This window comes from Aplidium turbinatum, chromosome 2 (assembly GCF_918807975.1).
Source record: "Aplidium turbinatum chromosome 2, kaAplTurb1.1, whole genome shotgun sequence".
Taxonomy (NCBI): Eukaryota; Metazoa; Chordata; class Ascidiacea; order Aplousobranchia; family Polyclinidae; genus Aplidium; species Aplidium turbinatum.
Genome location: NC_137473.1, coordinates 12,259,241 through 12,285,088, shown reverse-complemented (window position 1 = coordinate 12,285,088; position 25,848 = coordinate 12,259,241). Strand labels below are relative to the sequence as shown.

The 25,848-nt window shown below is 37.1% G+C and overlaps 1 protein-coding gene across 1 annotated transcript; it reads left to right on the top strand.

Moving 5' to 3' along the window:
* Positions 1 to 1,368: 1,368 nt before the first annotated feature.
* On the top strand, positions 1,369 to 25,737 carry LOC145765480 (uncharacterized). The gene is made up of 2 exons (XM_082577306.1): positions 1,369 to 2,789; positions 24,083 to 25,737. Exons 1-2 carry the CDS (start codon positions 1,428 to 1,430, stop codon positions 24,251 to 24,253), a joined length of 1,533 nt encoding a protein of 510 aa, XP_082433432.1. The 5' UTR covers positions 1,369 to 1,427; the 3' UTR covers positions 24,254 to 25,737.
* Positions 25,738 to 25,848: the final 111 nt, after the last annotated feature.

Below are 25,848 nucleotides of genomic sequence, written 5' to 3'. Positions count from 1 at the left end.
TGTGCCACATAGACAGAACCAGGTTTTTTTTTAAGGTTTGGTTTGGGTGACCGCTAAGTAGTTTTAAGAGACCGCAAGTGTTTCATTTAAATACCAAAAAATAGCCATATTTGCTTAAGACATAGCGAGAAACAACCATTACTTTTCTACTGTAGTTGCAAGTCCAAATTTTGGGAAACCGCTAGAGAAATTTGGGGGACCGTTTCGGTCCCCCAAAACACCTTAAAAAAAACACTGGACAGAACTAAAATCATGTCTTGAAAAGGCCAAAGTAATGGCTTACTGACTGAAGGGGGTGTGAGCACATGCACAAATTCATGAAAGTTTGTTGACATGCGTAACATTTCATTCCCATCTCCAACTTTAGAGTGTTATGCCTTATGCCCCGACGAACTAACGCAAGGTGACGTCAGTTTATTTTTCATGAATTATATCACTGTTCCGTTGAAGTGATAGTTTTTCTAATTTCTCACACTGTAATCTACTAAGGCGATAGGTTCAAACTTAAAATCATACTGAAAGCTGTTGAGAATGAACTCTCTTTTAAAACGTTTTAAAAAAGTAACTGAGAGACAAAGATGTGAGTGCTCTGCTCTCATTCAAAACAAGGTCTTGTAACTATTGGTGACAGGCGTTTATTGGCTTTGGTCACTCCGTTGACGTTCGACCTAGCAAAGGAAATACGATAAGAAAATGAGCTTTTTCGTGTGGCTGACGTGGAGTAGGAAAGATTCTGTTGAGTAATAAACAAAGTAAAGCAAATATAAAGCAATTCTTCAAATGGCCAGATCCTAAACGAAAGGGCTTTTAAATTGACAATATGCCCTGGAGCGCTGTGTAAACGATACTGACTATCAGCTGGTTGATGGGAAGGTCGCTGGCCAGCTGATTTCTGCCCTCAATAACAGCGAGAGAGGAAGGCTTCACAACCAGAAAGAAAAAAAGGCTTTTAGCTTCAATGAGTTTCCTTCTTAACACAATGTTGTAAGATGCCATAGGGCAGATGATAATAAAGCTGTTGTGTAACGATCGGGTGACAGTGAGGTTAGTTTTTAAGCCAATGGAAATTAATGAATTGCTTCTGATAGCACAATAATGCATTTCCCTCTAATCACAGCTTGAATAGAGCTAGACACAACAGAGAATGTAGAAAAAGCTTTGAATACCAGTAACTTACTTAACAATCAAACTGTTAGTTCCCAGGTGTCGAACAGTCTCACTTCATAACGGACACAAAAATCTATCCTTGGGCAAAGGAAAGGGTAGAAACGCAAAAGAGCAGCAGTTAGCAAGGGCTTTTTGAACAAGGATCTTATCATAATCTATCACGTTTTAACCATTGATTTTCTTGCTTCTGTGTTCAGCGAATCGATTGTTATAGAAAGTGCTGTTATTTTTACATAAATCGACACAAATAGACGGTAGGTATGTTGCCACATCCGACCTCATCAAAGCAAAGCAATATGTCGACTTACCTTCATCGTCAGGTATTACATAAGCAGCCTGGGTCCCCTGATTCAGCAGTATCAGGAATGGGCTCAGATAGTGACTTAGATGAAGAATGTGTAAACGCATGCACAAATACACGAAAGTTTGTTGACATGCGTCACATTTCATCCCCGTCTCCAACTTTGGAGTGTTATGACTTATGCCCCGACGAAATGCCGAACAGTGACGTGTTTGAGCAAATCGCTAAACCAAAGCATGCCAAACAAGACGACAAAGATGTCTTTAAACGTCCAAAACCGCGCACGATATCCGAATCGAGTCGGGAGAGTATTGAGAGCATCCTTGCCGAAGTAAAATGTGAATCAGACATAAAAATAGAGCTTCCACCGCCTTCTGTAAGCAGCCAGAAGAAGCTTGCAGCTCGGCCAAACTACATCAGACGACCAATGAATGCATTTATGATTTGGTCGCAAATACAACGGCGAAAAATTATGGAAAAGACCCCCGAGTTACATAACGCTGAAATAAGCAGAAATTTGGGGCGAATATGGAGGGGCTTGCCTGCTGACATAAAAGAGCCCTACATGAAAGAAGCCGACAGACTGAGGCTCAAACACATGCAAGACTACCCTGATTATAAATATAAACCGAAAAAGAAACCTAAACTCGTCAAAAAGAATCTTTTGACAAAGGACCTAGTCGTCAAAACAGACAACGAAGATCAAAAGGCAAGCGTTGAAAAAGAAATGGTGATGCCAGTATCATCTCCTACGTGTAGTATTGACAGCAACAAACGCGAAGCAGAACCGATCAATCATAAACTAGCAAAGAAGCGAAAACTGACAAGTGATCAAACCGTCAACGCGCGATTTCCGTCATCCGAACCACGCATAATTACCGCCTTCAATCCAATCCAAGTGGCTGTGAGTTCAACATTACCTCAATCGTTAAACGGTGCTTTCGCGAACCTCAATACCATCTCGTCTCAATCTACCACCACTGCGGCGTCTAATCCTGTAATCAAACAGGAGAATGGTAGCTTTAATGACTACTCAGATCAGCAACGTATTGGTGTTGTAAAAGGCACCATGATTGAGACGAAGACAGAAGGAACCACACAGTATATTTTATTTGCTGAGAACACAAATTGCCATTCTACTCCTCGTGCTGTAATCACCCCAGTTTCAACCCAACAACCACAAAGTTCCACCATTCTTTCTCAGACCAAAACAAGCACAACAGTGAATATCGTCAATGGCCATGCCAGAAACGCCCATCAACCGAAACATAACATTGTACCATCAATTCACCAAGGGGAGCTATTGCAGATGCAAATGAAGGTAATTTCTTTACAAATTCTGTGATGTTGTTTCCTACTTTTTTCTCCTTGTCATGGTTTTGTAATTTTGTTGAATCAGCAATTTAGGAGGACATTGCGTGCTAGCATACATGTGAAGTACAACAACAAGCTATTTTAAGCCTATGTTTGACAACAGTAAGATGGTCGGAAAACACGGTTGTGTAATACATTACTTAGTTCATGTGACGTTGTACCTGGTTGCACAACTTTGTTCGTAACCAGTGAGAGGTTTAGAGGCGTGGTGTAAAAATATAACTTACACAGTTACTCATAATGGTTGAGTGATGGAAAAGTTTGTTTTTGATGGAAGTTTTAAGATCACAATAAATTAAACTCTATTGAAGCGTCATAAAAATACACGGTATTAATGTAAAGAAATTTTGATCTATTAACGGACCCTTCCGCTATCTTTAGTAACTTCCACGGTTGTACATAATACATCACAAGTATGTTCGTGCTCCCGAGCCAATGTGTAATTTGTTTTGAAGGTTTGTTCGCTTATCGGTCATGGCGTTTGGGTTGTGTTTTTATTTATAAAAAGGCTTACTGTGTTTGCAAGCGGTAAACGAAAGCCCGTTTGAAACGAAAGTAAATCGTTTTTCGTTCGAAACAAACTGCTTAAAAATTTCAATATACTGTACTTTGTAACTGTTGTTTCAAACAATCCTGGTTGAAGATTGAAAAAAATGTAAAAATGCGAGGAAGGAAATGTGGCTGATAGATTTTCTGTAATCTTGTTTGTTTTCAAAGCATGGTACACGGCTGACTTTCGTGTTTGTAGACCCGCAGTTGAACTTTACTTTGCACATTGCAGTGCCGCGGGCAAACGTTACTACTGGTTATAAATCGCTATTGACGCAGCAGTGACAAACCCAGACCTTCGCGGTTTCACCTCAATATTATTGACGTAATGACGTTCACTAATTGACGTAACGCGTTTCTTTACGTTCAAGTGAACGTATGAAAGATGTTCTGAAGATGCAACTTTTTCAACGTCAAATTTGAAGTGGCAAATATTTTGTTTGTTAAATGCTGGGGAAACTTTTAATTCTTTCAGTACTTTTGTACTGTTTTAGTTTGAATGGGTGCAAAGAGCACAACCTGACTCAGGTATGCGATTCTTTTCACCAGTGTCACCTAAGTAGTCTTTTACATTGTAGCTCCAAGTATGCTTGGAGGTGGGCATTGCCGAAACGTTTCCACCAGTTTTGATATTCTTATGCTTTCACAACGTTAAAAGACGTTGATGTGACGCTTGTGACTGGTTTGCATTTTTTCTGAAAGTCAGTTTGATGTAATTTTGGTGCTGTGGCTTCGATGTCGCCTTTCATGAGGCTAGGTTTTAGCTTCACCATCGAATATGTTTCACATATTCTCATTTAAACTGATATTTGTTTGTAATTTGACTCAAGTTTCATTTTCTCTTTTCCTTGTGCGTTACTTTCTTAGTCTAGCCTTCCTGCTATATATAACCACATCGTGTTTTATGCACATGTTTTTTCACGTCACATCATTTGAAACGCCAGACTCAAACTAAATTGTGAATTGAGAGCTTCGCTTTTTCAAAGGGCAATATAGCAAAGCCTTTCAATGATAGCTGATGTCCATGTCATATTGGGAAATTGCCCAAGTATTATGTGGAAGCTGTTTTTCATATCAAATAATCTGCCACCTGTTTCCATAAAATTCTGTGGAAGTAAGGATGGTGCACTTCAGCCATTCGGCGAACGGCGGCGCGCAGTAAGTTGACATCCCCTTCCTGAATAAAAAGAATGTTCACTTTACTTCGATTAAACGTTAGTTGATGTGATGTGTAGCTTACAGTTATAAAACTGGATGCCTTTAACAGAAAGGCTTCTTGCTGCATGCTCACAGTGTTGAATGGGCAGTAGCCTATTGTTGATGGTTAAAACAGGAATGGATACATTGAAAATCTTCTTGTTTTTCTCCTAAATTGACAAGCAGCTTTATCTGAAAACGATACAGCACTTTGGGCTGCTATTTCGTAGTTAACGCCGTGATAATATTGTTCAGATCAAATTACCAAATGTTGCCCTCTGCTAGAGTTAGGTCGTTGTGTCAGCAGATGTCAATGTGCTTTTGAGTGATGGTCTAATAATGAAAGCTTGCGATTGTTGCAAAACTGGTTGGAAAAAGATGTTTCTTGCAATGTATGTCTGTTTTTCTACGAAGACGGTAATTAAAGCTGTTTGAAAGCAAGCGCTGGTCAAATTACTCGAACAAATCACTTTTTACTTCTAGTGATTCTCATTTTACCACACTGACAACAACATGTACGGCAATCCTTCTAATCAGAAAGGAAAACTGACTAAAAGGGTTTTAGAGTCACTGTTTAAGTGCAGATCCCATAAAACTAAAGTGTTCCTTGGATAGAGGAAAACTGTCGTGTCAAGGACCGTTCAAGTAGCGTCTGTAGCACATTGTGTTTCGCGTAGGCCAACTGTATTAAAAGTGGTATCTCAATTGCCAAGACTATGATATAAAAGACGCCACTTTAACAATTTATGAAAGCAGGCTACTCAAACCATCTTTAGTCTTAATTCAAGTTTGGGTTGCTGTACAATTGTAACATTCATATGATAACTTAAAAATGTGTTAGCTGTCAAACACATTATTGTGTAACCACTGGTAAAGTGACTTACGACCAAATTTTGCATAAAAAGCCTCAAACGGTATGAATATGGGATTTTTTGGCTAAGCTACGATATGTTTCAATTGTTACCTTGGTCCTAGGAACTGGAAGCAGTAGTATTGTAATAATAAGTACAGCTATAACACGTTCTTTTTAAATTTGAATGGCAATATTTACATTTTCGCGTTAATAAAGAGCATGTCGACCTAGCAATAAATACATGACAATTCTCTCTTCACCTTACTTAATTTAGAAAATTTGTCACCACGAATTGGAAAGCTTGTTTTCAAAGATTTACGTTTCGTCTGAAACATGATATCAACCGTGTGAATGGAATTATTTTGTTTAAAAATTAACTTTTGTTATATCAATATTAACCACCATCAGTAAAATTGGGATGTTTATTACATCTGCCCAACAATGTACGACGTATCTGCAACATTACGTTTCCGTGATTGCCAATTTCTAGTATAAGAAAGGAGAAGCGCCAAAACGAGGTTAATCCTTGTCACCGTTGCATTCAACTTTTTAATTAAAAGAACGGTATTTTTATGTGTTTGTGTGCTCTTCTCGATCTAGTTTGCACAGTGATGCAAAGAAATTTTCTCATGGTTAACTCATGTCATGTCTGTGATTTCCATGGTGATTTCTCACACGAAGTCTCGCCTAACAATTTCAACTCCATTTATTCACCAAATGCAATTAATAAGACTCTGGTTCTTTTTTTGGTCATAAACTATGTTGTAAGCTGTAATGATAGAGTTAGTCAAAATCACAAGTTTTAAATGAGGGCGTAGCCTTAATGTAAAGTCTTCGATATTTAGTTCTGTGCCAGGGCAGTGTTTAAGGCTTGTTTTTTGTAGATATTGTATTCTTGCTGGCATAAGCATGTTCAACATATATCAACAATTGACATGTCTGTTGAGGTTGAAAGGACTTTATATCTTTCGCACAGTCTATCCTACTCTGCAATATCACTTTTGCAATCATCACTGCTCGAGCAGTTACATCAAATCGTGTACAACGCATAGCATTCGTAAAACTACAAGCTGTATAAGAAGGTTGCTTCAACTTGCCTGCTTTAAACAGAAATAAAATACCAGATTGGTTTTTAAAAACCCGTTTTTCAATTTTATGAGTTTTTTAATCTCTTCTGTTATTGTTTGAAATGTTAGTGCCTAATGTGTCTGCGATAAAACCTGTTGTAAAAGAGACGTGTTGGCGACACTTTGTAAAGGCTTTGAATAACCTTTACTGGTGACATTTCCACTAACTTTTCAGGTTCATAGTTCGCTCAAACTTTCGAAAATCTTACAAGTCGAAAGTTGTGAAGTATAAAAATGTCAATCATTTATTTGTAAAAAGTTCTTTTCTCTGTTTTCAGTTGTCAATTTTAGATGAACACCATATTGCATTTTCTCCAGTTCTCCTAACATTCAATTAATAACCAGTAGTTAACAAAATCAATAAAATAGTGCAAAATAACTCGTTGTTATTTTATTCTACATCAATGTTGTGCTTTGTAATTAAAGTATCAGTGGCACCGAGACATCAAAAAAACATCAAAAGGAAAATAGGTTTCCTACCAAAATTCTCATATCTGCTCGTTTCTGACGTCACTACACAAACTGCTGCTGTGACAAATTTTAATCGTTCCCTCAGTCTTAACCAGACAACAAAATTCGTCATTTTTACATTGATTAAACGTCTGCAGACGATTTTTGGTATCTGTCTTCTTTCCCAGATTATCACCAATCTGCTTGACTTGACTTGCCTATTAACAGTCACTACACTTTTATTAGATGCAATTTCAACGTTGCTAATCTCAATCGTAACCAAACTTGTCTTGGTGATGATTTCAAACTTGAGATTACCTTAACCTGAATCACCAGTCAAACTCAAGTGACCCGTACATCTTATAAACTCAGAATTGCTGCATACTACGAAAAATTTAATTGTAGTGCAGTGTGATGCTGACTACTGACGACATATTAAAAGGTCAACTTTTCGCACAGTCTTAAAACGGTTTTCTTGACGTAACCCTGTAGTGAATGCACGAGTGCAAGGCAAAAAATATCGAAAATGAGGTTTCGTAAGCAACGTCATAAATGTGTGCAAAACCACGATTGATCTCAGTAGCTAAATAAGAAATTTTGAATTGTATCTAAAAATTCCATGCGGTTGACTTCGATGTCAAAGGTGGTATTGTGTATGTATGTCTATAAAAAACATGTAAGAGATAATGACCTGGTTTACATTACCAGGAGGTACAGTATTAATTATAACCTCTCTGGGAATTTATATTCCAGAGGAGTTTTTCCTGTATTTCCATATACAGTACCGTTTATTGCAGGTCTCCTACATTTCTGAACTCCGAAGATGCTTATGCACAGCATGCAAGAGTTAAGAAATCTAGCATTTCGTTGTAATTTGCTGACTGGGTTGTCTTCACCAATTTCACTTCTAGCTCTGTTGTTGACTCATTCTTTATGTAAGCAGTCACGTGACCACGTGGTTCGTGACGTAAGCATGCATGTTGAACTTGTTATGAAACACAATCAAGTGGGTAAGTGTGGCGGGTTTTCAGTACTTCTGATTCAGCTATGGTTTTCTTAATATAAGGTTAATTTGGAAATTTTGTATGACAAAGTCTATAAGAGATTCGTGGATTCATGTATTAACCACAGCCAAAAACATTTTACGCTCAATTCACCTTTGTATTTTGGGCGAATATCCACTTAGCGAATTTTGTCTATTTTACGTCGTTACAACGTTCAGCAACTATAAAACAATCTTCACAAATGAAGCATTTACTTTCTAGATATCTACTTGTTTTTCAATACGCCGCTTCTCATCTAAAATAGTAGCTTCAAAGGCTTTTGTTTTATACTAATCGTTAATGCATGACGTGTATGCTGCTTGCTATTGTGGAAATTTATGCTTCTTCTTCAAGATGCCAGCATGATGAAAATTTAGCTGCTGCTTCTCGCTCAAGACACTGTTGTTCCCGTGTCACGTGGTTGCAATTACATCGAGTTCACTGACCTAGTATAATATATTGCGTTGCTCGTTTTAGAAGAGCGAATTCAGCTTGGAACAAGCAAACATACTAATGGAGTGAGTCAGAGCAGCTAACCTAGATATTTCGTTTTCCTGCAACATTCTGTGTTGCGCTTGTAGAAAACCTTTTTTTGGATCGTAGCTCAAGTTAAATTTAGAACATTTGTCATCTTCTTGTATCTGTCTTGATCTTTGAACATAGCCTTCTGTAGTTATTGCAGTATCTGCATTTTTTTATTATCTATCACCTACTGCATATCATTTGTCACTCACTTTTAATCTTTAGTATTTTCCGATCAATCTTCTGAGTGCTTGCAAACCATTTCTAAGTTTCTTGCGTTAGAATTGTAACTAGGCTAGAGAAGTTCCAGTTTAAACTAAAACAAGCCACTTCCAAGCTGGTGTGCTAAATCTCGTTCGGAGATTGGCAACCATTGCAAGTACACAATTCGTGCTTTCTGTTTTTAAGCTACGTTTTTACTGCATTGCTTGTTATAAGCAATAGTCTTATTCTTTTAAATTGCGCTGTCATTGATTTAATTTTACGCTTTTGATACACAAATTCAGTCATTGAGATGTGAAGGCTGTATTGCCCAGGAGTAGCATCACACAGGAACAGTAGACCAATATTGTAAAGATAAGACTGACTTTTTCATCAACATCAGATAACAAACAGCGGATTTCATAGTTTAAGAAACAGGTTGGAACACGTCTGTTATGGACCACACTTGAATATCATCTTTGCAAATACAGAAGGCTTGTTACAACACAAGTCAACATTTGTTTCACGAACAAGTTGCGACAATTTTGAAATGCAGGGTGCTTTCTCAGAAATTGCTTTGACCCTGGACTGGACTGCATTCTCAGCTAGTAAAATTAGTATTTTTTGCATTGATTCAATGTCTGTAAACAATTTAAAAGGTCCTGGTTTTGCTTTTTTGGTTGTATAAGTTTTTTCATCACAATTGTGGTCAATTACTGAAGATCAATTTGGTTAAAAAATGAAGTCGGGTAAAATAGATTTAAAAATGACTTATTTGCTGGCTGGGTTGAAGAAATCTCTTTTCGCAAAATTGAAGCCTGGTCGGTCTATGACCCGTGCATGATTTTTGAGTTGTTGCTCGGCTGGTCTTCCTGCTCAGTGATACTTAACACTAAACATTGTTTTCTTTATACGTCGCTTCAACATCCCATGACGTGGTTCAACAAGAGGACAGCTTTTTCAGTTGGGCGAAGACATAATTTTTTTTTGTCTGCAGCAGATATTGCTGTTGTGGATCATTAAAGCGTGCATTAACTGATTTAACCACAAGTTCATATGACATAGAGATAGTCACTTTAGCTTGTAGACGTAGATCGACGGATGAAAAACTGGACATGTCCAAGCAAGAAAAAGCTTCGTTTTGGCATTGCATGCAGACGTCAAATCAATGTCAAAAATAGACGAGTTAAGGTCAACATGGCTTTATTCCACGAAAAACAGACGCTTGCCAATTGGTATCAAGCTTGCTCCTGGTTTTAAAAAGTTTACTATGAAGAAAACTTTATATTTAGCGAATGCACTGGCGTCTGGTATATGAATATTTTATTAAACAAGCCGTTAAACAAGACAAGCTGTCAACCTAAGAGCAAAATCGATTATTTTTACATTGATTTAACGTTTGCAGACATGTGAAAACGACGGTTTTTCTTTCTTAAAAAATGATTGGCTTTTCATCGGTCTTTTTTGCACAAGCTGAAACCGACTTCTTTGGCATAGAGTCACACACTTCAATCGTTTTATTCAAGCAGTTCAGTTTTAAGGGCTACGAGGGGGGCTTCTTTAACACTTAAGTTTTCTTGAAAAAAAAATCAATTTTTTGAGGGCTCACAGCCCTCTTGTTACTTTTTGTCTATTTTCTTTGTTAGAAAAGGATTGTCCACTGTTGGCCTGTGTAGACTTAAAAATCTGGTGCAACAGATGGCTAAGTCTCAGCTTATGAAATCCATTTTTTTGCATTGTTGCAACGTCTATTCATGTAAAAGGGACGGATTTTGCCGGCTGTGACTTCCAGTTGGCTTTTCAGTTTGGCGTTGTTTTTTTTATACTGCTTCTTATCTAAATTCAACAAAGATAAACTTATCCTCAAAGCATTTCTTCAACTGGAAAAATGAGTCACGATCAAATAGGGCCAATGTTGATTAGCGTGTGTAACCAGCATACAACAGGAGGGATGATTCATCAACAATGATTAACCTGATCAATCGTAGGTCGTACAACTTTCAAGACCGGATGAAATTGCACCACGAAGTTGTTTTTTCTGCTAATTTGTCATTGTAAGATGTAAATATAGTAATTTCTTTGCTTGTGCGCTTAGCAAGCCTAACCATAAATACCTCATCAAAAATCTAAAGCGCACACACGATATTTTTAAAGTACTGGAAATCCAACTTTGAAAAATAAGCACTAGGTTGTTGTGTAGGCCGGGTTATTAGTTTGACAATGGAAACAGTTCTGGCTCAATACCTTTGCAGGTGCTAGCCAGACTCCAGTCTATGTATTGACAAAGTTAATTCAGAAACGACCAAATACCACCTGCGCGATTTCGTTACTGTAAAAATTGATTTCGTACTTCAACAGCTGTCTCGTTGTGAAATTATTTTAACGATTCAATGAAAGCAAATTTGCTCTCTTTACAATAAATTGACAGACCTTTTTGGGATTCTAGCCAATCTAGTTCACTGAAATGTCATTATAATTGAACGTAGTCTTTACCAGAAATACAGTAAGGCTTTGGTAGAGAGTTCACTTTGTCGTACAACAGACATGTGACACTGAGTATCGTCGATGGCTTTAACATAGTTTTTTGTTTACTCGAAAAAATAAATGACCATAACATAAATAAAAAAACATTGCGGCTACAAATACAGTAAATTTTGGTTTTAGAAATCAATTAACATGATGAACACAGGTACAGTATCACACGCTGTAATCTTTTGTCTTGCTACTAGGTTGAGTTGTATTTTTTCATGTTGAGTTCAAGGCAACGGTTTAAGACATGAAATGGCTGAACTGCTTTGCCGTTGTGTATGTTCCAGTATTGGCTTCACTTGTAATAAACGTCATCTTCTAAAACTGTTAAATCAATATAGAAAACGCTTATTTGCTGCCTGGAAGCACACGTGTTTTGGGTTTCCGTTTAAATGTCTTCCTCAAATCGATCGGGCAAACATTTGTGCTTGTTTAATAATAATATGTGGTATACTTTTTTTTTAATATTGAAAGCAGAAAGATTTGTCTTCCAAAAATTAATTTTGCAAGAAGTCGACAGGATTTTATAGAAAAGATGATTTTTCTCTAAATCGAACCAACTTAAGCCCAAAATTGCAGTTTTACAGCCAACAAACGTCGTATTTTTTTCATTATAATAATAAAACCGATTTCCTTATAATGTTTGCCTTTGTTGATCTTCCAGATAGGTGTGTTTGTTTTAGGAAATTCTTAAGCGTTCCCGGTACACTTCGAATCTGTTTGATTGTTTTGATAAAAAGTGTGTCATTCTATTTTGTGGTTTGTCTTCACAGAAAGCCTGAGGAGGTTGAAATTAACCAGATGTCCATGCTACTATATAAGGCGCTGTTACTAGCTAAGTGATTTTAAGGTTATGGGCACTTGCTATTGACTCCCAAGATCTTTAAAGATATGACATGGATGGGCTGGTGGTACTAAACTGAACCATTTTTTTGAAACAGAACACGCACTTAAACATTGAATGAAACTGTTCACCAGTGACTTAATTTAATAATAATATACGTTCTTTTGGTGTAAAATAAGCTAAATCACAACACCTACAGTACAACAAGGTGTCTTAAACACTTACTCTATCATGCAGGCCGCAATTTAAATGTGAATTTGAAGTCCCGTAGAAAAGGAAGTTTAATTATCATCAGGGTTGAGAAAAACCCGGGTTTTTTTAAAAAAGCCCAACCCGCCCGGGTTTTTTTAAAAAAACCCGGGTTTTTTTTGGTTTTATTGGGTTTTTTTAAAAAAGATGCAAAAAAGGGAAGATTCATGCTTATTTTACCTCAAAACTACTTTTTACGAATGAAGTGCCTTTCACTCACAGTACATGCTTGCATAACTCAATAAAATAATGCACTAGGGCTGTTGTTGCTTGAATGTTGCATCATCCATTAATTTCAAGATCAAGTTGGATGTTGCATCATCCAATGATTTCTATACCAAGTTGATGCTACCGTGGTAGAAAATAGAAATCACATTATTGCATCATTTGCTTTAGATTTGAAGGCAAGGAGCATTTATGCCATCATGTTTAAATATTTTTTATCATTTATATATATATATATTTTATATAGTAATGACTAATGGATGAGCAATTGCGTGGCCAATGGCCATTTAGGCAAATGCTCTGAAACAGTCATGCGTTAGGATCCAGAATCTGTAATTGGTAAATAACCTCCTAAATTGCATTTCACATCATATATACAGACTACAATATAGAGTAGTACTTTCACCAGTTTACCTATAAGGCCTTCTTGCATAAATGAGTTTTAGCGTAGTATACACAAAGTGGCATTACTTGATTTTTGTGCACTGTACAATATCCACTGCGTTTTCAGTTTATTCTTGGAAATTTACTGCACAATCACATCCTTAAGTCCTAATTTAAAGTTTGTTTTAAGTGCCTTGTAGTGTTTTTGTTCATTTTTTTAATTTACTATTAAAAACTGGACAAATATGATGCTCTGGGTTTTTTTATGGGTTTTTTTGGGTTTTTTTAAGTGGGTTTTTTTAAAAAAACCCACTCTATCATTTTAAAAAAACCCACCCGGGTTTTTTTGGGTCGGGTAAAATACCGACAACCCTGATTATCATAGATGAAATGTCTTTCATTCGCACGAGTTTGGTAGAAAGAAAGTTAATAAAATTATGGTTTCTCAGCAGTGGCGTGTAGCAAGAATTGACAGTGATGGACACGTGTTTTGCCCACGAGGCTGGGCTCATCAGTATAATTCATGACACACACTTCTCAACTGCTGCTGGCAAGTATGTGGCATAAATTAGTGGTGCGATACTAATGAGCCCAGCCTCATGGGCGAAACACGTGTCTATCGCTGTCAATTTTTACTACACTCAACTGCCGAGAAACACGTGTTTTTGGGAAAAGGCTTGATGGCTAGTATGGAGGCTACACCGGTATGGTTAGTGAAACACAATGCTCGCTGTTATATAGTGAGTAGTCAGCTAGTGCTGACGCCAGGAAGATCGCTTCTTCTCATAAGTATGGTTGCCTGGTAATAGGGTTTTCACAATTTTGCGTGCGGTAACAATTGAAAAAAACTTGTCATAATTTCTATGTCTGATAATGTCAACCCAATGAAATGGGCGTTATGTTTGATCCAAGGTTGACTCAATAAGTAACGCTAATTCTTAAGTAACCAAGCAACACACTCCGAACAGCGTGCGATCTCGGTGAATTCACAGCACGTGCTTGACATTCGACGGCTGGTTTCATTGTGAGTCATTGCTTGACTTTTAAACAGAATCAAGACATTCAAGTTGTATAGAAGCAAAGCCAATTTCCCACAACTTAAACAAATAATACATCTTTTAAATTGGGCATCTCGGAGATTATGTCTTTTCCTTTCAGTGGTCGCCAGCAGAAAAAAAATATCGTTTTAGTTAAGGTAACGTCATTAAACATCAACACGACAATCAAATCATCTTCCAACAGTCAGGACCTTTAACAGAAGCGTTCACACCAACCTAGTTTTTCTTCAAATTGGAAAATAGAAGCTGTCAGAAAAAGTTGACATTTTTCCTTGTTCAAAGTGAAGCAAAGCTGGCAATTTATTTGGCTTTGAAGAGGAAAACTGTGTAACGGAAATCGCGTGGGTTTTATTGTGACCTGTATAATCATCGCGTGTTTGTTAAAGTGGATTTCTTTTTGGGTCAGCTCAAGCGTAATGTAACCGTTTTTTTAGCGGAAAAAATAACCTTTGTGTTAATTGTGCCACTTTGAAGGAAATTGCTTCAAAAGTATATATTCTTTTAATGTGAAATCTGATATTACTAAATGTTCAATGGCGAAAAAGGCTATTTCAATACTTTAGCAATCTTTTCCGAAGGCAAGTTATTACTGAGACTTGTAGACATCATTATTCGTCGTTTTGGTTTCATTACCAAAAGCACTTTATTGTAGCCCGATAAATTTTCCTTGATTGTAGTGGGATGTTAGAAAAAAGACAGTCGGATATGTAAACTTAATACCTGGATTTAAGGAAAATAGTTATTCCGTCACTTTCGATTAGTTCATGATTCACTTTCCAAACTTAACAAGTTGGTAAAAAATTATACTGTATCACGCATTAGAAATAGGAGAAATATTTTCAGATTCACAGGTGGTGTGTTGTAATGGACAATCAGTTATAATCGTAAATCGTACCTGCTTCCTATTTTACCCTAACTTTTCAAAATGTCTCATTATGAGTTCCACTATCATATTATCATCAACAACAACAACCGGTTATGTCAGCAACTATCAGCGGATTTTCAGCAATTAAATTTGTGAACAAAAAAGGTAAACAAAATACAGCTACTAAAACAAAATTTAAAATTTTACCCTGATAAGTAGACTAGGCTTACTAGAAGGGAAATTGATTTCCGAAAAGATCGGAGTGGGAATTTCTCTAACGCACGAATCTCTTTAAAATAAAAATCAACCCTATGAAACTGCATTCTCGCCAGAGTCGCCACGCTGCAGCCTCGTGCCATAAACCCCAAGTTGTCAGTTGTGTTTATATGAAAATTCCAATGTTAATTTTGGATTTGTTAAGAACTTAATGTAAAACCATATTAAAATAACTACTGTATGTAGGCTACTTATAACACAGCTATTTATAGACCAATGAAATCAGCTGTTTATGAATCGGTTTAGTGCTTAGGCTTTAAACATGTGTTTTCAGTCACGTTTGAACATACAAAATTTGGTGAAATTGAAACTTGGATATCACTGCCAATGACAAAAAACGGTTTAGTATACAACCAACAGGCTGCTGCGAAATTCTAATACTTCAAAGTTGCTTGTAATTTCAGTTTGAAAAATGAAAACGCACGAAGCGTTTTCATTAAAAAGTCGGGTTGACAAGCTGTCTTTCACCGTTCTCTATATATCACAGGTGTGCGCTGAAAGGCGTCAGACAAGTTAAAAATTTCTCATATGGACTTCTTTTGTCGGACACAGCAATTGTGTTGGTTTTCATTTGCACATGACCAAATCGAATACCTTTGTCATGACAACTCTCTCCACGTGCTCTGAATGATGCAACCCTAAATCAGCGTCAAACTTTTTAAGTCAGGGAAGACATCAATAGTCGTGTCAGTTGCTGTGACGTGTGCTTGGAGAGTATTTTTATTTCCCAAGCGTTTTGTGTGTGACCATTCCATAAATTTGCTTCTTTCAAAACTAAATAGAGCAAAGCGTACTCAGTTTCTGTCATCTGCAATGGTTATTAACGATTTGAAAGTGCAATAATTGCTTTTTAGGTGGTGTTTTTATTCCGCTATCTTCTCAAATTGAAATGGAGTTCGAATTACTAAGAGATTACTTTGAAACTAGAGTTTTAACGCGATTTCACAGGGATTGTCTGCGCAGTGTGGCTTTTCTTTTTGTCTCCAATTCATTAATGGAAGAAACTATTTAGCGTTATCCAACAGAAAAATAGCTGAGAATAGACAATTATGTCTGGTGGCGTGACGTTTTTCTATGGGTTTCAATTCTGCGGTTAGAAGTATGGTGTAGGATTCGTACGGAAGAAAGCAATCAACTGAATAAAAGCAACCAGAATGTCATTGTGTACGGTTTATATAGCGTTTTTATAAGTGTTAAAACCGGGTACGATTATTCTTCACGAAAATCTTGAATAATTTATGGCTAGCCAACAGAAGATCATTGATAAGAAAACAAACCCACATGCCAATTTCACTGACCAGCTATTTTGCTATCTTGCCTTGAGCAAAAAAAAAGAACAAGGTTTCTGTACGGATGGGAGTTGAGGATTGGCAGCTTTGAGACAGAGCAAGCGCCGCTTGCCATATGGTTACCGCCGGTATTTTTTTTTTCTGAATTTTTTCTCTGTCATTCGGTCGCATCGGCCATCTGCCGTGCCAAGTTTCGACTTCATTCTTTTTTTCAACATATTGAAACCCGAGCTGTGGCTTACATGCCGGTAGCAGTGTCCTATTACCAAAGAATGCTTATCATCAAACTTTCGATGTTGTAAAAGACCTAACAATATCAAATGCTGAACCAAAGACTCCATTGCTTTTTCGCGTTCCCAACGGAAGTTACTTAACAGCAAACCAGTCGTTTTTTACAAGGTAAAAACGACTGATTTGCTGCCTGGGCAGTGGGCAATGTATTGTTGGACGGTGTTTTACAATCTGCAATAACCTACGGACATACTCCCCAGTCCCCACTCTAATAACAAAGCAAAGCCATGGTGATTGTAAGGACATAATTTATCAATACAAATGTCCACACAGTACAAGAGTTGACATTGACGCATGTTTCCTTTCTGCAGCAACATTTTAATTAGGCTACTCAGTTCAAAATGAGCGATAAAGGAAACCAACATGAGCTGTCCACGCCCATTCTCATACCCATGACTCAGAGTTTGCGTACTTTGAAACCACTGTCCAACCATGATAGCAACGTTTTGAGGACATTTCTGTATTTCCAATCTTATGTAACGCTGCAAAACGCAGTTGTGTAACACCCCGAATGGAGCTGTTCCAATTGTACTGAAAGTTGTAGAAGTCAAATTGATAATGTTCAAATGGCAACGATGTAGCAATCAAAACAGAATATTCTGTTTTGATTGCTGCACTGTTTCCATTTGGACATTATAGATAAAGAAAAACGCCTTTCATGAGAGTTCGCTCCAGGAGGGCTGGAATCAATGTGAAAATATAGTTTGAAAAGTTTGGAAAAAGTTATAAAGTTTGAAAATAAAACAAAAAGCAACAAAGTGATCAACATTTAATTGCATCAAGATTTCGCTTGAAATGTAAATGGTTTCTTAAAAACTTGGTTATTTTTTGCCGTGGGCAAAATTCGTCGTGGTAAGATAACTGCGCTTGTTTAAAACAATAACCAATTCTGCACATCAGTAATTTTCTACGTTGATTCCACATCTTCGCAAATATAAAAAGATGTTGACAAATGCAAAAAAAAAGGATTAGTTTGCTTGATAGGAACTTGTATATGTTCGCAGAATACTCACATTAATTTTCAGACAATATTTCTTTGAATGTCCACTACATAACACAACAACAAAGTGTCCATTATAATCAGAAGAGATAATCACCTTATTACGAAACGATTTTGTAGTATGCAAAACAACGATATCAAGCTTTTGTGTTATTTATGACAAGCATTTTATGGTTGGTGATAAAGCTTCAAGCAATGTTTGCTGACTGTAATTCTGTGACGTATACCTTGCAAGGTTGCACCATATCTTTTCCTACTCCACTACTGTAATTATCATAGAACATCCTTTTGTGTTTTGATTTGCGCAGTTTAAATTGAAGTGGTTTCCCTTTTTAGTCCAACTGACGCCATGGTTTAGAAAGGTCATAGCACCACACAAGCTTGACTGGTTTGCTGCGGTTTTCGAAATTGTCGGGCTGTGCACACTTGTTGAAGTAAAAGCGATGCAATTACAATGTATCACTTACTCCCTTTAACACTGGCAGAGCAGCTGCGAAAAGCAACATCAGCCATAGGACTTCACAAACGACTGCATTTCTATTATTGAAACGTCATTTACGGTAAATTGGCATGAATAACTTCCACTTTTTCGCTTTCCGAACTGCTAGATCTTGGCGTGCCTAGACTTGTCTTTCGACAATGACGTGCGAAAAACCACATATGGGGTAATGATGGTGCAACCATTGAAGGTGTGGGTCACGCAAATGATTCAGTTACTTTTGTATATTTTATGGGTGGAGTTACTAAAAGTTTGCTTTGTGTCACGATGGTGTTTGGGCGAAATATTAGGGATGCATTGACAGGTTATTCCCAGACAGCAAAACTCTGCAGACGTTGAATGCATGTAAAAATGACAGATTTTACTATCTGGGTTATTAGCTAAAGTTTTACCAATCTCCTTTAATGATCGGTTCCCCCTTAGGAGGAAAGGATGGCCACTTTATCATGTAGGGATTTTTGCAAAGGGTTAACAAATCTTTAACTAACTGACCAAGGAAGCCTTTTCTAGAGGGGGGCCTGAGGCGCCTGCTCATTTACTTCTACCATTCACTACTGTACAGTAGGCCTATTCCCATCATTACCAACTTTGCGTAGAGTTGGAAATAAGCTGTAAAAGTTTGCAATTGGTAATTCGACATTAACCAAAAGGAATGATTGGAAACTAAAAGTGAAGAGCGGGTGATATAAATTCTTCAATCAGATCTAGAATTGTGATTGCGGACAGACATTTTATGTTCGAGTCGATTTCGGTTTCCCTTGGGGTATTAATGTAGCGTGAAATTATTAGTTGGTGTGATCACATGAAATTTAACCTTTTCGAGTACTCATTGAATACAATCACTTATGAAAATATTTTCTTCAAAGATTTCATAAGATTGTAAACGTTAAATGCGGTTTTGTAATGAATTTCTGGTTTTGGTAAGACCACGAAGCTGGGGCGTGCGTTAGCAGATAAGGTTGTCAAGTGTCCATGAGTCACAATGAAAGAGAGAACGTGATCGCGGAAAAGAGTAAAAAGAAATAAAAAAGAGCACTCAAGGATCATTGTAAATTGGAGAAAAAAACTCCATATCGTCGATGAGCAAAAAACAGCTGATCGTGTCATTGCTGCTGCAAACCTCGTCTGCAAAAAGTCGGCAATTAATGTTTTGTTTCTGCTTCAGCGTTTGGCACTTAAGATTGTTTTACTTAAATACTAATGAAGATGAATGTTGTTGTACCATTTATAGCTTTCAAAATGTATCTTTCTAAATAAAAGTTGCACTTAAATGCAAAGGTTTTTTTGTTAAATACAGCCTATGAGATGACATGATCAATAACATCAATCCATTACTTTTACTTGGATTTTCAATTCGTCACTTCTTTTATTTATAAAAGAAACTGCGTTGATTTTCCCTCAACAAAAAAATGTTTTCTCACATCAACATTGAATATTTACGAGTGCTCCTTTCTGTATGTTGTACTACAGCTTATGGCAGTAATTAAACTCGGTTTGAAAGGGAACGCTGCCGTAAAGCAGAGCTGGTATTTTTTAGCTATGTATATTAAATTACAGTCACCTTATTTTATATGTGTACGGTGCAGCATGGCTAACTGGACAAGCAGCCAAAAAGTATAAGAATTAAAATTAAACATGTGTTGACGCAATTACAATAGAATCCGGATTGATTTTGAGAAGTCAAAATAGCTTTCACTCAAAGGTCAAGTGTAATGTTTTTGCAAATTCAGCACATTTGAATGTTGCTCATTTTGTGAAGAAAGCTGCTTGGTGTTTCAGGCTTCAAGAACGTGTTTTTATAGTTTTCGTTCTGGGGTGTTGTTACAGTTCGTTGTGACGTTAAAATTTCCGTTTCCTGAATTGCCCTTAAACCATTCACCAGCTGGTATAGAAGCATAAACAAACGTTGGTGCGATGGTGTCTATTCTATTGATTGATTAACACGGCCTTTGGCTGTGTAGTTCTCCACAAGGTCTTTGTTTGTGTGGTAACCTAGTCTTAGGCTACAATTAAGCCAAGCCATTAACACCTTGTAGTGATGAACTAGCTGAATGATAAAGTTTTTCTTAAGATTTCGAGCTTGAGGGACTTTGGAACAAATTATGTCTTGATCGGCTTTATCTAAATGCCCTAAAATGTCTATGATGGTTTAAAGCAGGGTTCTTAACCTTTTGCCTTGTCGGCACCACCTTGAAATTACCAACCACTTCTCGCACCCCCCCCCTCCTAGGATTAGCTGAAAAGTAATAGTCGCCTCAGGTTTGAAATTTTTATTGAAACCTGGTAAAACAACTTTGCTTCTTACGTCATATTATAACAAACGTTGATAATTCAGCATCCCTGTACCGCCTCGACACTGGTCTCGCACCCCTTACTTAGTGGTACGTGCACCCCTGGTTTAAAGTGTTTGATTCAGTTTCAGTTGATAATAATGCAGCCTACGCAATCACAAAAATTCCGAATTCAATATCACCACTGCATTTGAGCTGCGAAAATTACACTTTGGTGCTTAGGTTTAAAGAGCGTGAGAATCGCGAACAGAAGGAAGTTTTAACATAAAAGTGTAACAATTGTGCTTTTTAATTTAATGAAAAAAAGGCTTATTGTGAACTCAACCTCTGCTTGTTCGCGATATGCTGCAGTGAGGAAGCTTTCTACGGCTTTTCTAAGCAGGACAGGGGCAAGGCACCAGGTCGGGCTTCCAAGAGAAGGTTTCCAAATCGACATTGGGTCTTGCAACATTTGTTTTGAAATTGAGAAAACAAGTGAAAAATTTAACAGAAAATTAAATAACTTCTTCTAAATCTAAACTTCCCTGAGTATTGGGCGGGTTTGTATCACACAAGCCCAGATGCTATGCACTGCAAAGTATGCAGTTTGTATGGCTTTATGTGAGTCATTGCCCAAAAAAGCCCTGGCAAACTTTGCGAGTCATTGCCGCCGAGAAAGCATTAATGCTTCTATTTAAATCACTCACAAACGTTGATTTTGTTTTGGGACGATAGCTCAGCAGCTTAGTTATTCACATGTAAATGCATCCATGTTTGAATTTTATACTGTACAGTGTACAGTCACCAATCAGCCGTTCACAAAAACAACTTTATTGTGATGTTGCTTCCAGCCTCCAGATCGATCGTTTTGTTATCATTCTTTGTATTCTTGGTAATATTCGACAAAAACAAAAGTTGCATTTTTCATTTTTATTGTAAGTTGTAGAATTGAGTTATTCTGTGGATTTATTTTTAACTTTGTGAGTCTTACCGTTGTTTTTGTTTACTGTCTTATGCCATACAGGGTATATGCCAACTGTTACATACAATGCCAGTGAATGTGTTTAATTGTCATTTCATGGTATTTGCATTGGTTTGCTGAAGATAATGAAATAACCCTGAAACTTGCTATGGTTGATGGGGTTATGTACAGTATTGGCACGATAGTGCGTTCTTCATTTAATTTTAACTGGATTTGCATAAAACCTACTGTTGATGTTGACGTTTCAAACTAGGGTTGCCAAACAATAACGGCAAGCCAACGTTTAGTGCCCTTTTGGTATTATGCCAAGAGATGATGACGTAAGTAGTTTTATTTAGTCGTTTTTCTTTAAAGTGTGTTTAACTGTAAGGTTAAAGATTTATGCAGTACAAATGGCTCTATGTCATACATCAAAAGATCCAATTGTCCGACATTAAAAGCGGCGTACGTCGGTTTCTGGCAAGCACAGAGCATCCGTCCCATCCGGGGGCGCCGGAACGACTTTTGACTGGGAGGCAGGATTATGAAAAAAGGGCACTTTTGTTTACTGAAAGGCCTACTTTTTTAAATGTTTTAAGATAAGATTTAGCGATAATGCTCATCTATCAGCTCACTATTGAGTAATGAGAGCCTACAAGTGTCCGGTATACAAAGAAGGGCATCATGCTATATGTTATAATGATGTAACCTACTGTGTTGCAGAATTTTGTGCCGTGAATATTATTTTGAGGCAAAAATGAAAGATTATAATTAGTCTAAAAGCGAATGGCAGAAATTGCTAGATTGCAAAATGTGCAGTAGCTTACCTAACCTTAAAAGGGCACCATCGCCCCCCCTACCCCTCCATCTACAGAAAAATTGAGGGCAGGGGGGGCATCTGCCCCCCTCCGCTTCCGGCACCCCTGGTCCCATCCAGGATAAGACTTAAATTTCTAAAAACCACACAAAATATAAATCGTAAGCATGTTGATTGAACTGGTAGTGGAGTTTGAAACATAAGGCCTCATTTTGAAGAAGTACAATAATGAATATTGAACAGTGTCTTTCTGTTGAACGTAATTTCAAATGACACAAAAGTGCACTAAAAATAAATACTTTCATTTGAACCAATGCCATAGGCTATAGATTATATCAGCAATGTACGATTGCACACTAAAAATTACAAAGTGACAATAAATATTTTACGACTTGTCTGTATTTCGTGCATAGCACAAAATAGCATTTTCTCATAAAGATCGTTCTAAATGCCAATTTCTATCTTTTTGTTGGACTCAGGTGCAAATGAGTCTGAGAAAACATTTACATAAAAGCTAGGCAATTATTAACAATGGGACGTATGGTAGCCTATAGATAGGACTTGCTCAAGTAAGCTTCATACTTCAGGGATGTCTGTACAAGCTGTGAGTGGGCTACCTAAGGTTGAATAAAAGGTTAAATATTACGTTTGCTTATTGAAGTATTAAGTTTAAAAAGACGCTTTCTAACGTTGTTTCAATCCTTGCTTTTAACTACATTGGAAATCCATTTTTTTTAACAAGCCAAATATGTTTTGTCCAATATCTTAAACTCAAATCCGAGCAGGTCAATTGCTCAACTATGATTTGTTTGTAATTTGCATTTGTGATGAGTTGTCGTGTTTCTGCGGTCCGTCGAAGGCGAAAAACCTACTGCATAGCCGAAAAATCGATGGCCAGTTATGAGAAAATGATTGCAATTCATCGATTTGAGTTTTATAAAAACAAGCTGCTGTGAGCTGATCAAACTGCACGTAGTTTGAAAGTTCCCAAAGCTTTGTAAACGTCATACGAAAAAATGAACTTTTGTGTAATGCATGTTTTACGAATACTGCATTGCGAATCTTGTTTTGTCGATTTGGACATCATAGGCACTGTTTGCAACGATTTGGACATCATTACCACACATGATATATGTAGTAAGGAAAAATTAGCATTTATAGTGTGCCCGTTAGTTGGATTATTAGGTAATAGTACTTTTAGTGAGGTTTGTTCCTATTCGATTTCAGCAATTGATTTGGACTTTCAACCAACTGACAGTTGAATTTCGTTTCAATTTTTTTTGATAAGATGAAATGTTTTCAAAATTTTGTTAAATGGAAAAAAGGCTAATCCATGAATTCATGTTCTTGGTAACTTTTTTTGGAGGCTTCAATGGATTTTACGACATTTGTCATCTCAGAAACAATTTATGTAACCACTTTGTTGAACTATTGACCTCTAATGATGGCGAAATGAAGTCTTTTCTCTTTAAAGTGAATATATTCTCTTTAAAGTTTAAACCATTACTAGATGTGGCGATTGCTTTTTCTGATGAAATTATGTTCGTCTTATGAAGGAACCTCACATTACAAATGAGCTGCATTTCTTTCTTGGTAATTAAACCTTTGATGCTAATGTGTGTTTTTCTTGACGAATGTCGTGTTTTCGTTGCGGTTGCCAGAAAATTATAGTTCTTTTGTCTAGACGCTTGTCTGGTTTTAATGTGATAATCACTTTCTCAACACTTCCTGTTTATTTCAGAACGACTTCAGTATCGACCTTAGTCAAATCACGTTGGGAGGCGGCATAGGTCTGGCTGACCCTGACATACGAAAGTCCCACTTCGAGTTACCGGATTCGAACATGGACGAAATTTTTCAGTTGATTGAAGAATCTGGGCGATCGTGGCTCGACAGCGATATTTTGCGGTGAAGATATTCACAAACCGTCTGCCACTAGCGCGGAAGTTTAAGTGATCGTAAAAATCAAGCCGTCGACGTTGCTGTTTCTCGAAGCGGAGAGATATCCAAGAGATGTTTACTATCAGGCGGGCAGTGCCACGCTGTTCAAGAGACGTTGTACAGTTGTGTTGTTTTGCTGTTCGAGTGTACTGTACATGAATACCTCAGTTAAAAAGACTGTTGTCGAGTGTCTTTTGCAAAGCGTACCTACATCAGCATGACCAAACATAAACATCGTGAAGCAGTTTTACATTTTCCAAGAAATCAACACGACAAAACTGAGGTCCAAAATTGTTGAGAGTGCTTGGACTGTCAAACGTGGTACAAAAACTTACAACAACGATTCTTACACGTCTTAAACATAAAGCTATCATTCCAGAACCTTGATTTAAAGATCATGAAACTGATTTTGAAACGTTCATCTCATATCAACGTGACATTTGTGCTTTACCAGTGATCCTGTTCCGCTTGCTCTATATGCAATAAATCGAAGTAATCAAAGAATTTATTGGAGTAGAACCTATTTTTGAACGACACATCATCATTGAACAACAGTAGATTGTGGTGTTTGCTGTGGACTTTATTATTTTGTCGATTCCAAAAGAAAAATCGAGTGCCGTGTATAATTACCTATGACAAATTCAATTGCCTTTTGATGTGAAGTATATAAACCACTTATCGCATTATATCAAAATGTCGCCTTACTAGATAAATTATCTATACTTAAAACCAGTCGTAATCGATAAGCCTATTATGACATTGCTGATATATCTGCGGAATGAGTAATGGCAAGATGTTGTTTTGTGTGTATGTGCTTGTCTTCGTAACCCAAATGAATAATAGGCGAGATTTTGTACATAACTTTGCTGTGAACTGCTGTATCATGTAGTTGCTATATTTGTAGGTCGATGTGCTTTTGCCACTCTTGGTCAAGCTTGAAATGTTGTAAAACTGTGTCTTATCTTTCGTTGTTCTTTACTTCCGGTAAGCGCAACACCCATGCCAGCAAATTATTCGCTTTTTTACATTGATTCAACGCTTGCAGAAACAGTAATCAATGTAAAAAATGACTGATTTGTTAGGAGGGTAATTCTTTTCAAGTTGATTTCAGTCACGAAAGTTAACCTCCTGTGCTTGCTGGAACTTTTCATTTTTTTTTTTATTTCAGCTTTATTTAATTTATTGAAAGGGCAAATACTGTACCAAAATTTTTCTTTTAAATGTTAACGTCTTTCTAATTAATTGCAACGCTGGAATGGTAAAGTTATAAAAAAAATCATAACACGTGCCGCGTGAGAATTTCACAAGCGATATGTGCCATTCTTTGATGTCGTGATGTTCCTTTTTGTTTTGTAAATATCATTCGTGTTTTGATCTCTGCTGGTTAGAGACTAGTCAGTGTCGTCGTTTTTTGCAAGGTCGCTGAAAATAAACGTTTGTAAAAATTCTGATAAATTTCTATCTTCTCTCAAGTGATGACTAGCTGCAACTTATGACGGATAAAACCGATTGAGACTAACCTAGAGAAACCCCATGTTTTGATCAATTTTAAGGACAAGTGTCAAG